Source organism: Carex rostrata, chromosome 3 (genome assembly GCF_964058835.1).
Source record: "Carex rostrata chromosome 3, lpCarRost1.2, whole genome shotgun sequence".
Taxonomy (NCBI): Eukaryota; Viridiplantae; Streptophyta; class Magnoliopsida; order Poales; family Cyperaceae; genus Carex; species Carex rostrata.
This window is the reverse complement of record NC_135920.1, coordinates 10,163,326-10,174,898: the sequence shown is the minus strand read 5'-3', so window position 1 is coordinate 10,174,898 and position 11,573 is coordinate 10,163,326. Positions and strand designations below refer to the sequence as shown.

The window sequence follows — 11,573 nt, the reverse complement described above, 5'->3', positions numbered from 1 at the left end:
TTGAATAGGTTAGATTTTATTTTTGAAATTCGGATTTATTTTTAATAGGTTAAATAAAGATGTTAGATTTATTTTTTTGAATATGTGAAGTAATTTGATTTGTTTTGAATAGGTTAGATTTATTCTATTAAGAATGAGTGCCAACATAGCGGAATCTCGTACGCGAGCTCTCAGCCCGATTGCAGAGCCCTCAGCGGAATCTCGTACACGAGCCCTCCCCTACTTTCGCTCAAGAGATCTCGAGGAGCTTATGAAAGAAGAAAACCCCGAGAACCTTCATGAAAAGTCCCAACAACGTACAAACAAAGAACTGGTGGATTTTTGCAATCCCTGTCACCAATATGGGAAGAGGAGCGAGATGTTCTGTTGCGCGGAATGTTTGCAAGCTTTCCACCCTTCCTGCATTAGCGCCTACCCGACACGCATAAGGGAGGATATAAGGTTCAAGCATTTTATATGCCCACCCTGCGCCTTAGACAAGTCTAAGCGAAGCAGGCAAAAAAGAAAACGAAAGAAGCAGTGGAACTCTGATTCCGATTAGGATTATCTCGACGTTATATTATTTTTACTTTCAAACGCGAGCTATCAGTTGCTAGTTGTAATTTCTTTTACTTCAATGTTATTTTTCCTTCATTTATCTCAATTAGTTTTTTACTTTCAAAATTGAGTATTTATGACTTTAATTCATAACAAATGAAATTTTTATCTTTTGATTTTCTTATTTTGTTTTGTATATATGTATTATTTATTTTTATAGGAAAGATATAATTACATAAGCAATTAAAATGTGTTAATTATAACAAAAATTATTGAGTTCAAAAACAAATATAATTATTTATATTTCAAATGGAGAGTGAACAAATAAATTCGAATTTTTATAGGTTATAAAAATAGATTATAACCTATTTTTAACAAATATAATTACCATGTCAAATGAATTTTAATAGGTATGAATTTGGATTTATAATTTATTGGTTTTCAAAGAAAAAAAAAACAGAAAAAAACAGAAAAAAAAAAACCAGATCCGGACCCGGACCGGACCGGACTGCCTAGCCCCCCGTACCCGGACCGTCCTGCCCCCGAACCCGTGACGGGCACGGATATTAAACGGGCATGACAGAATTTTTGAAAATAAAACCCGTGATGCCCGGCCTGTTGTACCTGTGTGCCTGTGACGCCCGTGACCGTGGCTACCCGTGCCCGTGCCCGGATTTTGCCCGGACTGCCCGGACCGTTTACCAAACACTACCCGTAGGAGAACAATATTCTAATCATTGATATCAAACAAATTGATATTGTGCATACATTTTAAATCAGATAATTCAAACGGAAAAATATGATTCTACATCTCCGACAACAGTAACGGTACACATGACACCACGTTTTCATGCATCCTTGACGTTCGTAGGCAAGACAGCATCGGATGGGAATCTGCTGTTATCCCAAGAAGAGAGAGAAGATGAGGAATTCGTATCCTCTGCATTAACTCAAAAAAAGAATCTTTTTAAGTTAATGTATCTGGACCATCCGATTTGCTTTAAAATATGTACAAATTAGATCCATACTAGTATTAAAGAGCCTCTAAATTATGGGTTATAGCTGAATTGACTCTGTTTAAAATCGAACGGTCAAGATGCATTAACTCAAAAGGTGCTCTTTTGAGTTAATGTGGACGATGCGGACCCGAAGTTGAGGGATAACAAGATCCTGATATTCTTTTGGGATAACAACGAATCTTGATTCGACATGATGTTACCAAATCCACATCCTTTGCATTAAGACACCGTTTGAGTTAATTCAGAGGCAATCCAATCAAAATTCAGACCAATCCGACTCACATATATAGTGCACAGAACCCTTTAATATTCATGCAGATCTAATTCGGATGGTGCTGATGTTAACTCAAATTTGAATTAACTCACAGCATACGAATTCCCATGTTACCTACATTATTTAAGAGAGATGCAGCCTGCAGAGGGATGTGAACTTGCTACCCTCATTTTTATTCATTATACAAGCTCATAGCATACACCCTACCAACCTCCATTATTGAAATTCGATCATAAATCTCTACTATGACAAAATATGTCGCAAGTGACAAACTCGCTATCCTCAATGTGGGCTGCTATTCTCAACACATAATTTGAGTTATCAAGAGCAGAGAGAAATTTGTCTTCTAAATACCCTTTCTGCCCTTCTTAAAACTTCTTATATTTTTGCTTCCAATTAAATGCTGCAGACCTGCAGTAATTAAAAAATTAAATAGACAGGTAATTTCCTTATTAGCAGTGTACCATAAAAAGAAATGTTTAATACAATGGTTGTATTTACATGTTTGGAAATATAAAGTTTATTATCCTTTGAGAATATATTTGACATGATGTCTTATTTTCTATGTAATATACTGATATGTGGTGTTAAGATTTTTCTCCTCTTTATTTATTTTTTGGTCATGATTAATTATGTACAGTTATAATTACGTATTAAATTTATCTACAAAAATAAATAAATAAGTGTCAATTAAATGATTTTTTATAAATAAAGTTCACAAATCAACATCAATATAATGATATAATTTTAAATAAACGATGCATGGATTTGCATCTAACACACCATATTATTTTTCAATATTATCTTCATATATTTACAAAAAGACAATAAACTCATTTTTAGAGATTAATTTATTCATCAGATGAATAACTTAATAGTTTATTGCTTTTAGGTTCAATTTGATCAGCTTTGTTGGTCTTGCTTAAGCAAAGTCTTAGCCATTGTACCTGTTTGTGAAAATAATTTAAATATACTTTAAAATCACATAGTTTATCTATATTTTGATTCATTTTCAGTTTTTCATACCAAGAAAAGCAATAAACTAAAACCATAAGAAAATTTAGATCAAGAAAAAAAAAGGCAACATATGATATTGAAATAAACAAAAAATAAAATTTCTATTTTGAATGGGCTAGCAATTTCTTTCAACCTATAACCGGTCGACTTTTCTAATTATAGTAGGAATTAATTAGAAGCACAGAATAAGAAAGTTGTTAAGAAGGGTAAATTTGGTACATTGAAAAAAAAATTCTCTCTGCTCTCAGTAGATGAATTTTTGCCCTCAAAATAGCACTTCCCATCCTCAATAGTCAATACAATGCACCCAAACCAATCAAGTTTATCACCGAATAAAAAATTGAAAGCCAGCTTATAATCTTCGCAAATAAAATCTACAAAATAATCCTATAAACTTTTGATAATTACCATTATTGTCCTCAATAAGTTTAAATGCTTGGGATCGCTTCTGCTTAATGTTAAATTCTAGAGATGGTAAAAATTTGCACTTGAATGAGTGTTCCAACTTTTAATGTAACTGGAATGTCAAAAATAGTTGTGTGTGTGTGTGTGTGTGTGGGGGGGGGGGGGGGGGGGGGGGGGGGGGGGCACAAGCCTCCAACTATTAATGGTGCTACCTCGATCAAACATGAGCTCATCTAGTACAAGATTTAACACATTTTTATTTCATATTCTTTTGTAAGTAACATATCTCTTTAGTATAAACTGAATACATTCTTTGGAAATACTATTAGTCATAAAAAAAGAACAATGATTATGTTTCTCTTTATTAATATTTAATTATTGCAAATGCAATGACAACTAGAATAACTATTGCAATAACTGATAAAAGCAAGCACATGCACGAGCACCCGCCTTTGGTTCGCTTGTTCAGGATTGCCAGTCTCTTTTGTACCCTCTGCATCAGTAAACATATTTATAATAAAGTAAAAAAGTTGCATCAGTATAACAAAACCATTAATCTCATTGGTGCTATATGCATAGCAATGTGATAATTTATCGTAGTCAAGTTATCTAGATGTGCTTCATACAAATGAATACTGTCAACTGATGCAGGAATACTTTTCAAGCTACTGTTGATGTCTTTGTTTTTGAGGTTTTTTTTTACAGAGGGTATTGCCTACATTGGAGTGGTGTTACTGATTTACTTTAGCCGGTACATGGAGTGGTGCAACATTTCCTTTAAATAGCACTTCTTTTTTTTGTTGGTGGGGGGGGGGGGGGGGATGCTTGTAGGATGTAAAACGTAGAAGGGATCCTCTTGAGTTGTATATGCTTATTAGGTCATGATGTGATAAGTAATTAGGGGTTGTAGAGGCCATGGTACAATTAACTGGAAAAAGGTCATACTGGTACACCACTTTTGTCTAATAAAAGAAGTAAATTTTGAATCAACAGTATTTAAATCTTGGTTGAAATTATGAGTTACGATTAGCAATTATTCAAAAGAAGGAAACCTGAAGTCTTGAGTTAGTTATTTCCACATCCTCATCCAAGTTATCCTGCATTAAGGAGAAAAAAAAGTCATCTCCATCTGCAATGAAATTAAGAATTAAAAAAAAAAATGTTACACAGAGAAAAAAAAAATTTACAATCAATCTCGTGTGCAAATCCAACTCTTCATTCACAGCCAAGGCAATATGCTTAGTGCTAATAACAGTCTCCTCTAACTTCTCAAGACCCTCATCTTGTTCTGTGAATCATCAGGTAAGAAATAAACAAATTAGTGATCATTAAATAAAAAATTATTTCGATGCCACCATAGGCATCCCTGAGAAACCACAAGTATATCTATCGTAATTCATTCAATGCATTTCAGTCTGGAATTCTCATTCAAATGTAGTAGCCTTTTCATGAACTACAATATCATAATATACTTGTCTCCCAGTTGTACGGGTTTAGTGTAAATGAGAGTTAATTTGCAGCTGTTATGCAATTTTTTTTTGCTGTCATCACCAGTGCTCATCTTGAACTGTAGATAAATCATGGCATTTGAGGAGGGAATATAATCAACACTATAAATAGTACATAGAGAGTATTCCTGAAGTGTCCCCATTGAATGTGTCAACTGCAACCCAACAAAGAATCTACCAACCAAATAATACCCATATATTAACATTTGTATTAGTCAATTCATGCCACAAAAGCAAGAAGTCATTATTTTTAAAGAGAACACTTAATAAGGCATAATTTTAATCACTTCATATAATTTTGTTATTGTATTTTTCAACAGTGCCTATTCATCATGTTCCAAATTGGCTCAAGGAAGAAATCTCACAAGTCAGAGAGCTTACTCACACCATTAGCACAAAACATCCATAAATACCTAAAATCTAAACCGACATTTGTACCTCTCATTATTTGCCTCTGTAAGATAACAATGCCTTGGTTGTCAAGGCTATTAGCTTGGTTTACATCATCAGCTGGTTTTCTGCTCGGCCCAAACAACTCCTCCCTAAATATTTGCGCAATCAATAAAAAATTTAAATGTAAATCTACGCCATTATATGTAGTTTTTACTCACAAATAACCAAACATCTCTAATATTTCAATGTTAAACCTGTTAGCAAAGGTAGACGTATTTAATGCCGAGGCCATCTGTTTGGCTTTAGATCTTAAATTGGCAAGCATGTCCTGTCTCCTGTGCATCTCCTTGTTTGTTCTGAAAATACCAAACATAATGATGATAAGAATGACAACAATTTAGTAGCACACCTCCAAAAAAGTTCTTAATGCATGCACATTGTAAAATATAAAAAATTAAATTAAATTAATAGAATAAGCATACATGGTTTTCAGAGCGGGGAGTTTAGAGAGGAGGGAATCCAAGGTATCAAGGCGAGTGCTGAGAATGGTTAATTTTCTGCGCATGGCAGATACGTGACGAATTGCATCAGGTCCCAATTGTGGGAGAGACCCTCTCTCTGACATCATGGTGCTGATGTCATCTGCCAAACGGGAAGCTTCATTGTACTCCCTGACCCATGGGTCAGAATTTGCTGCCATCCTAAAGAATCAGCTTTACACTTAAGTTCTCTCTGAACCGAGTTTGATTAATAGAAGGATTAAGGTTAGTCTTAGCACAATCCTGTAGAGAAAATTATGGAATCAATGAGTTGTGAACAAGAATGAAAATACTTGACCTAGCTAAGCTTAGTAGAAAATCAGGATTAGAAAACCCAAAATAATAGGTACCGAGCAGTACAGACCAGCTCTCAATATTATATAAAAGGATGACTACAATTGCTGACTTGTAATAGAGTTCATGCGTCTATTTTAGGCTTCTTCTCAAATTGCCCCTTTCCAACAAAAAAATTTCTAGACTTAATTAGCACAATTCGGAATGAGGTACCACATGTTTTCTGTGTCGTTTATGAAAACGGTCACATATTAAACATAATTAGCAGTTTAGCACTAATTCGTAATGAAGTCATCCCGTATCTATTGACTCAAATCAGAACAGATGAGAACAGATATGTTCTAAAATGTACAGAAACGAAAAACAAATTTATTAGAAAAGAGAAAACGAAAAAGGAACTGAATTAGGCACCTTGTACAGAATATACTCGCGGATTAAAAATTGACCGTATTTCTCTGCCCTATTTCGCTCTTCCGACTTGGTAGGAGAGAACGAGTAAAAGAAAGATGAATCAATTTTAATAGTTCCAATTATAGAAATAGCGTAACCCCTAAAAGGGGGAATTAAAATTCCAAAAGTTCATTCCAATCCTCATAATTTTCATAATGTATTAGATGGCCAAGGCCTTATTTTGGGGAAATAAATCTGCTGTGATTCTAAAGGGATACCCTGTGATTTCAAATCTAACATTTCACTTTTTGAAATATACAAATTTCAACAACACTTACTTTTTATTCACGAATCACAAATCTCTAGACAAATAAATGAACGGAATTGGAATAACAGGATTCTGCGATCCCTCTAGAATCACAGCAGATTTAATTCCTTATTTTGGAGTCTTTAACAAACTGAGAACAGTTTGGGTCCGATGGCCATTGGACCCAAAGTGGTTCCAATGGGTTCGCTCACCATCGGATCTATTTTAGAATTCGCGCCCACACTTTTGTGTATGCTTTAAAATCCGTGCGCACGAATTCTAAAACAGATCCGATGGTAAGCGAACCCATTGGAACCACTTTGGTCCCATGGACATCGGACCCAAGCTGAAGTCCAACAAATAATAGTTCGGGAATCGGGAGGAACTGATCGAAGACTACGGGAATCCGTATCACCCCAGGTACCTGAGGTGCAAGCTAAAGATCTGAACCGTTATTTTAGCTTGGCACAAATCTCAAAACAGACCCCCACAGTCAAAATAGGAACCGGATTGAGTTGATTCTGGATGGAATTAATCTGGACCGTCTGTTTCTTTAAATTGTACCTCCGGTACCTGAGGGGAGACGGACTCATTATACGGAGAGTTCTGTAAAATAGTATAAGAGAGAGGGTGTAATGTAAAAGTACAATCACTTAATTTAATGATTATTTCGATTATTGATTCGTTTTTAGCTGACGATTGGGTGGCTGCCGACCACTAACATTTTATGATGTTACCTAGCTGCTAAGCACCGCGTCAGAAAACATCCGCCGACTTTAATTTTAAAATACTCCAATACAAAATAATAATACTCGTTATATTTGAGGTAACAGGCTAAAAGCCTATGTATCTGTAATCTGTTCAACAAATATTTTTTTTTAGTAAATACTATGTTCTTCGAAACATATACTATTTATTATTAACATCTATATTTGTAAGAAATAAATTAATATTTTTATTTTTATAATATTTAAAATTAAACTTTTGAGCTACTAAATTATTGGCGAGTATACTAAATTTAACATTAGGTAGCTATATTTCGAATTTAACAAGATATTGTTAATAATTAACTGAAGATGTTCTGAGTGGCTATACGGACCTGACATTGCTTGATAAAATATTTGAAGTTCTAAATTTTGAGCCACTTATTATTAACATCTGACATTTCTTGCTTAATAAAATATTTAAAACTCTAAATTTTGAGCCACTATATTATTATAGATATATTGATCTATTAAACAATTTGCTAAATCTTAATATAGTTAAAAAAAAAAGGGTGCTTATCCGTTATCACAGAATGAGTATCCCTTGTGCCAAAATTATTTTGGTGCTTATTGAATCATAGGGGATCCGTTTTGAGATTCATGTCAGATTAAAACAGGAGTGTCACACTGGATCTCAACTGTATGATATAACTAGAGGTGAAAACGGGTAGAATATTATTTGACCGAATTTGAATCCATATTAAAATATTAAATATAAATATCTGATATCCGAATATTACGCTGGTACGGATATAGTTTTAAATTTTAATTATTTGTATCTAAATAATAGATATATACTAAATAATTTAATATATATTATGACAAAAAATTATGTTATTCAATATTATAATAAAATAATATTATAAATTTTAATAATATTTATATATTTTTATTAAATAATAGTATTGAAAAACAAACATCCGATCTGTACATATATGAATATGGTTTTACCACCACTATCCGATCCGTTTTCACCCCAGGTGCAGCCCAATGTCATACGGGCCCAAGTCCTCGTTAAAGGCCACTATAAGCCCAAAATAAGTGAGCCATAGATAACTCGATGCTAAGTACCAGTTAGGCCCTTGCTATGCAGAACAATAATCGCCTTATACTCTGTACAAATACCAGGCTAGGCGTAAACCCCGCTGAAAATATTAGCAAATGGCACCAATTTTGTTTTCAGTTGTATTTTTGGTTTTCCTATACTGAGAAAGATCCCATAGGACGACAAACATTAAGAATTTAGCTGTAAATCAAATCGATATATGCTATTTGATTCCATTCCAATCATTCCAGATTAGTACATATGCATGTCGTCTTCTTACATTTACCATTACCAAATTCTTTAGTTGACCTTCCACTTTTAAATTAAAATCTATCTAAATCCTTATTGAATGTGTCAACTAAAACCCCTTCTAGTTCACAACACTACATATGTTACGGATCTCCCCATCACTTCCAGTGAGGACTTCAATTTGACCCATTTTTACCATGGCTGCGGCAAACTTGCTTTTCCAAAGGAACCTGTTATATGCATTCTGCCTGACCGCTGCGGCAGTTGATGTATTGGTTACGAGCGTCTGATCAGATATGAAAAGACCCCGATTTGCGAGAACGTTAGAGTAATAATTCGTGTCCAAAGTGTATGGGGTGCTTGGATCCAACGGGACGACAAGGGTTGTATCATTGCTCCCTTGGGGACATGATTGCTCAAGCTGGGATGCGTAGGTCGAGTCCAGTGTTGGGTCTAAGGCTGTTGTGGAATTGAAATTGAAGAGCCGTTTGCTGAATGATGTGCAGTGTGAGCGACCGATGGTATGTGCTCCTGCACCAAAAATATGTATGTATATGACTTTCCATTGATTCCAATACAATTTATCTTTTCTTCTTTCGAATAATTGAATTAACCATCCGAACCAAGTGATTCTATTTCAAATTAACAAAATGAAGCAGCGTGAAATTACCAGAAAGAGTGACCATCTCATCTTGGGTTAGGCCCTTGCTTGCAAACCTTTGAGTAAGTTGATCTACATCAAAAGTTGGGGGTGGTAGGTTTGCAGATGCCTCAGTTGCCAGTGAGATTCTGCCATCTCTACGACCAGCTGGTACGCGATACATCATACCTCCAGTCTGCAAAAAATAAATTCATACCAATACAAGCGAGTCAAATTTACATACAGGTTACATAAAAAAAGGAAAAAAAAAAAAATCTGTAGTTGTTAGCAATTTTTTTTCCAAATTTGTTAAACATATATAGCAAAGCATCTTTAAGTAGAAAATTTTCCTATGGAAGCATTACCATGGAGACACTGTCTCTTGCGGCAAATGCAAGTATGTCAGCACAAGAAACAACACCAGGACACTGAGCTTCCAGTCTAGTTTTAGCACTATCAATAACTTCAAAACCACGTAGACTAGGATTGTTGGCCCGAGAATCCTTCTCTGCCTGGTTGGTATCAGTTGAGGTGATGAGAACTGATCCATCGCATCCCTTTTGAGAAAAAAATTCAATCAAAACAAATTGTACTAAGTTTCCAACATTTGTTTAGCATTAGATGGAAAATCTGCATATAAACTAGCAACAGCTTTTTTTTTTTGTGTGTGGGAAAATTATTAGAACACACATAGTTATCATAATATGTGCTGCATACTCTAACTAGTATGAGAAAAATATATTATGGGCACGTTTAGGTATGTCCGGTGTGTGCAAATTAATTTGTACAATATGCTCTATATATTTGACAGTGAAATATTTACCCGAACGAAACAATCGTGAAAGTGCATCCTGACTAGCCCTGCTGCCAGACCAATGTTACTTTGGAGTGCCTTCATGACCTCCTCCCGTACTATTGACTCCGCTCTGGGACATGTACTTGAATAAAACCCTGCTTGAAGCTGTGCCTCTAGCTGCACACTCAAACACAGGCAAACTACAAGAGCGAACAGTAATTCTCCTTTTGACTCCATCTCACTTGTCCGAACACAAACACACACAAGAGTCCCTACCTTGATATATAAATGTTGACAGTACTTGGCTTCTTATATATTGCTCAAGTGATATGTCTTTTTAGTAAAGTTAGGTATCATATCACTATTTCCTATTTGCCTTTTTTTTGTTAGAATTTGGGTGGTATGTGGGGATTATGCTGGCAATCACATCAAGACCTCAATTTAAAAGGCAAATGACGCAAATCACCCCCTGTTAACTTATCAACAATGGTTCTTTGATTGCAAAAAAGAGTTCTATAAAAAAATTGAAAAATGTGTTATGTACCCAAATAAATAGAAATGCTATATATCAGAACTCGTTGAAGAAAGTATTATGTTTCATTTAGCAATTTGAGAATGTTGGAGAATAGATGCAATGATATACCAATTATATGTCTGACTTTATAATATGCACAAAAAGAAATGTTACCTTCAGGTGGACCAAAACTCGAATAGTCAGTCTAACTTAAGCGCAATTTCAGTAATTCTTGCTCCAGTTGAAACTCAGATGAATTTTGAATTATTTTGGTTCTCTAATTAAATTATATTTTATGCTTCGTCCTTATTATAGAATAAAGAACAGAATTGGTATATAAAATTGCAATTATAATAACAACTAAAGACATTTTCTTTATGTAATTGCTATAGTTAAATTGTATATTTGTATAGGTAGCTTACTCTTACATAAATAGTCCTTGTGCCATACTTCCTTTGAAGTGATGTCCATTGCAATTATATCTCTTCATGTTTTAGTTTTCTCTACCTCTCTACCATTCTCAATGTCTCCTCAAAATCTGTACGTTACTCCGTCTTACAAAGTACAAACAGAATGCATCATGTCCAATGATATGTTATTTCAGTTCCTTTCCATTTTACATTACCAGTGAAGCTAAAACGGTATTAAGAGTTTGTTTAAAAAAAAAAATTAAAATAAGCACCTCAATCCCTTTGTTTTTTTTTTTTAATATGGAGAGGCAGTAAAGCAGGAATCAGTATCCTCTGCATTAACTCAGAATTTGAGTTAATGCATCTCGGCCGTTCAATCAGAATCTGGGCCAATCCGGCCCGAGGTGGAATGCACAAAGCCCCTTTAATATTTGTACCAACACAGATAGGACGGTCTGGATTCATTCGGATT

At 34.6% G+C, this 11,573-nt stretch overlaps 2 protein-coding genes across 5 annotated transcripts; both read right to left on the bottom strand.

Moving 5' to 3' along the window:
* Nucleotides 1-3,449: 3,449 nt before the first annotated feature.
* On the bottom strand, nucleotides 3,450-6,527 carry SYP52 (syntaxin of plants 52). 4 transcript variants are annotated; one of them, XM_078299343.1, is made up of 7 exons: nucleotides 6,398-6,527; nucleotides 5,636-5,854; nucleotides 5,408-5,509; nucleotides 5,199-5,302; nucleotides 4,440-4,540; nucleotides 4,305-4,349; nucleotides 3,450-3,745 (listed from the first exon to the last, which is right to left on the bottom strand). In XM_078299343.1, the coding sequence occupies exons 2-7, from the start codon at nucleotides 5,851-5,853 to the stop codon at nucleotides 3,617-3,619; spliced, it is 699 nt and encodes a 232-aa protein (XP_078155469.1). In that variant the 5' UTR covers nucleotide 5,854; nucleotides 6,398-6,527; the 3' UTR covers nucleotides 3,450-3,616. The 4 variants fall into 4 exon arrangements, with proteins under 4 accessions (XP_078155469.1, XP_078155466.1, XP_078155468.1 ...); XM_078299340.1 differs by having other exon boundaries at nucleotides 5,142-5,302; nucleotides 5,636-5,935; nucleotides 6,398-6,509; XM_078299342.1 differs by having other exon boundaries at nucleotides 5,636-5,935; nucleotides 6,398-6,509.
* Nucleotides 6,528-8,694: 2,167 nt separating this feature from the next.
* Nucleotides 8,695-10,458, bottom strand: LOC144551396 (peroxidase 5-like). Its single transcript, XM_078299339.1, has 4 exons — nucleotides 10,205-10,458; nucleotides 9,747-9,938; nucleotides 9,412-9,577; nucleotides 8,695-9,272 (listed from the first exon to the last, which is right to left on the bottom strand). The coding sequence occupies exons 1-4, from the start codon at nucleotides 10,412-10,414 to the stop codon at nucleotides 8,863-8,865; spliced, it is 978 nt and encodes a 325-aa protein (XP_078155465.1). The 5' UTR covers nucleotides 10,415-10,458; the 3' UTR covers nucleotides 8,695-8,862.
* Nucleotides 10,459-11,573: the final 1,115 nt, after the last annotated feature.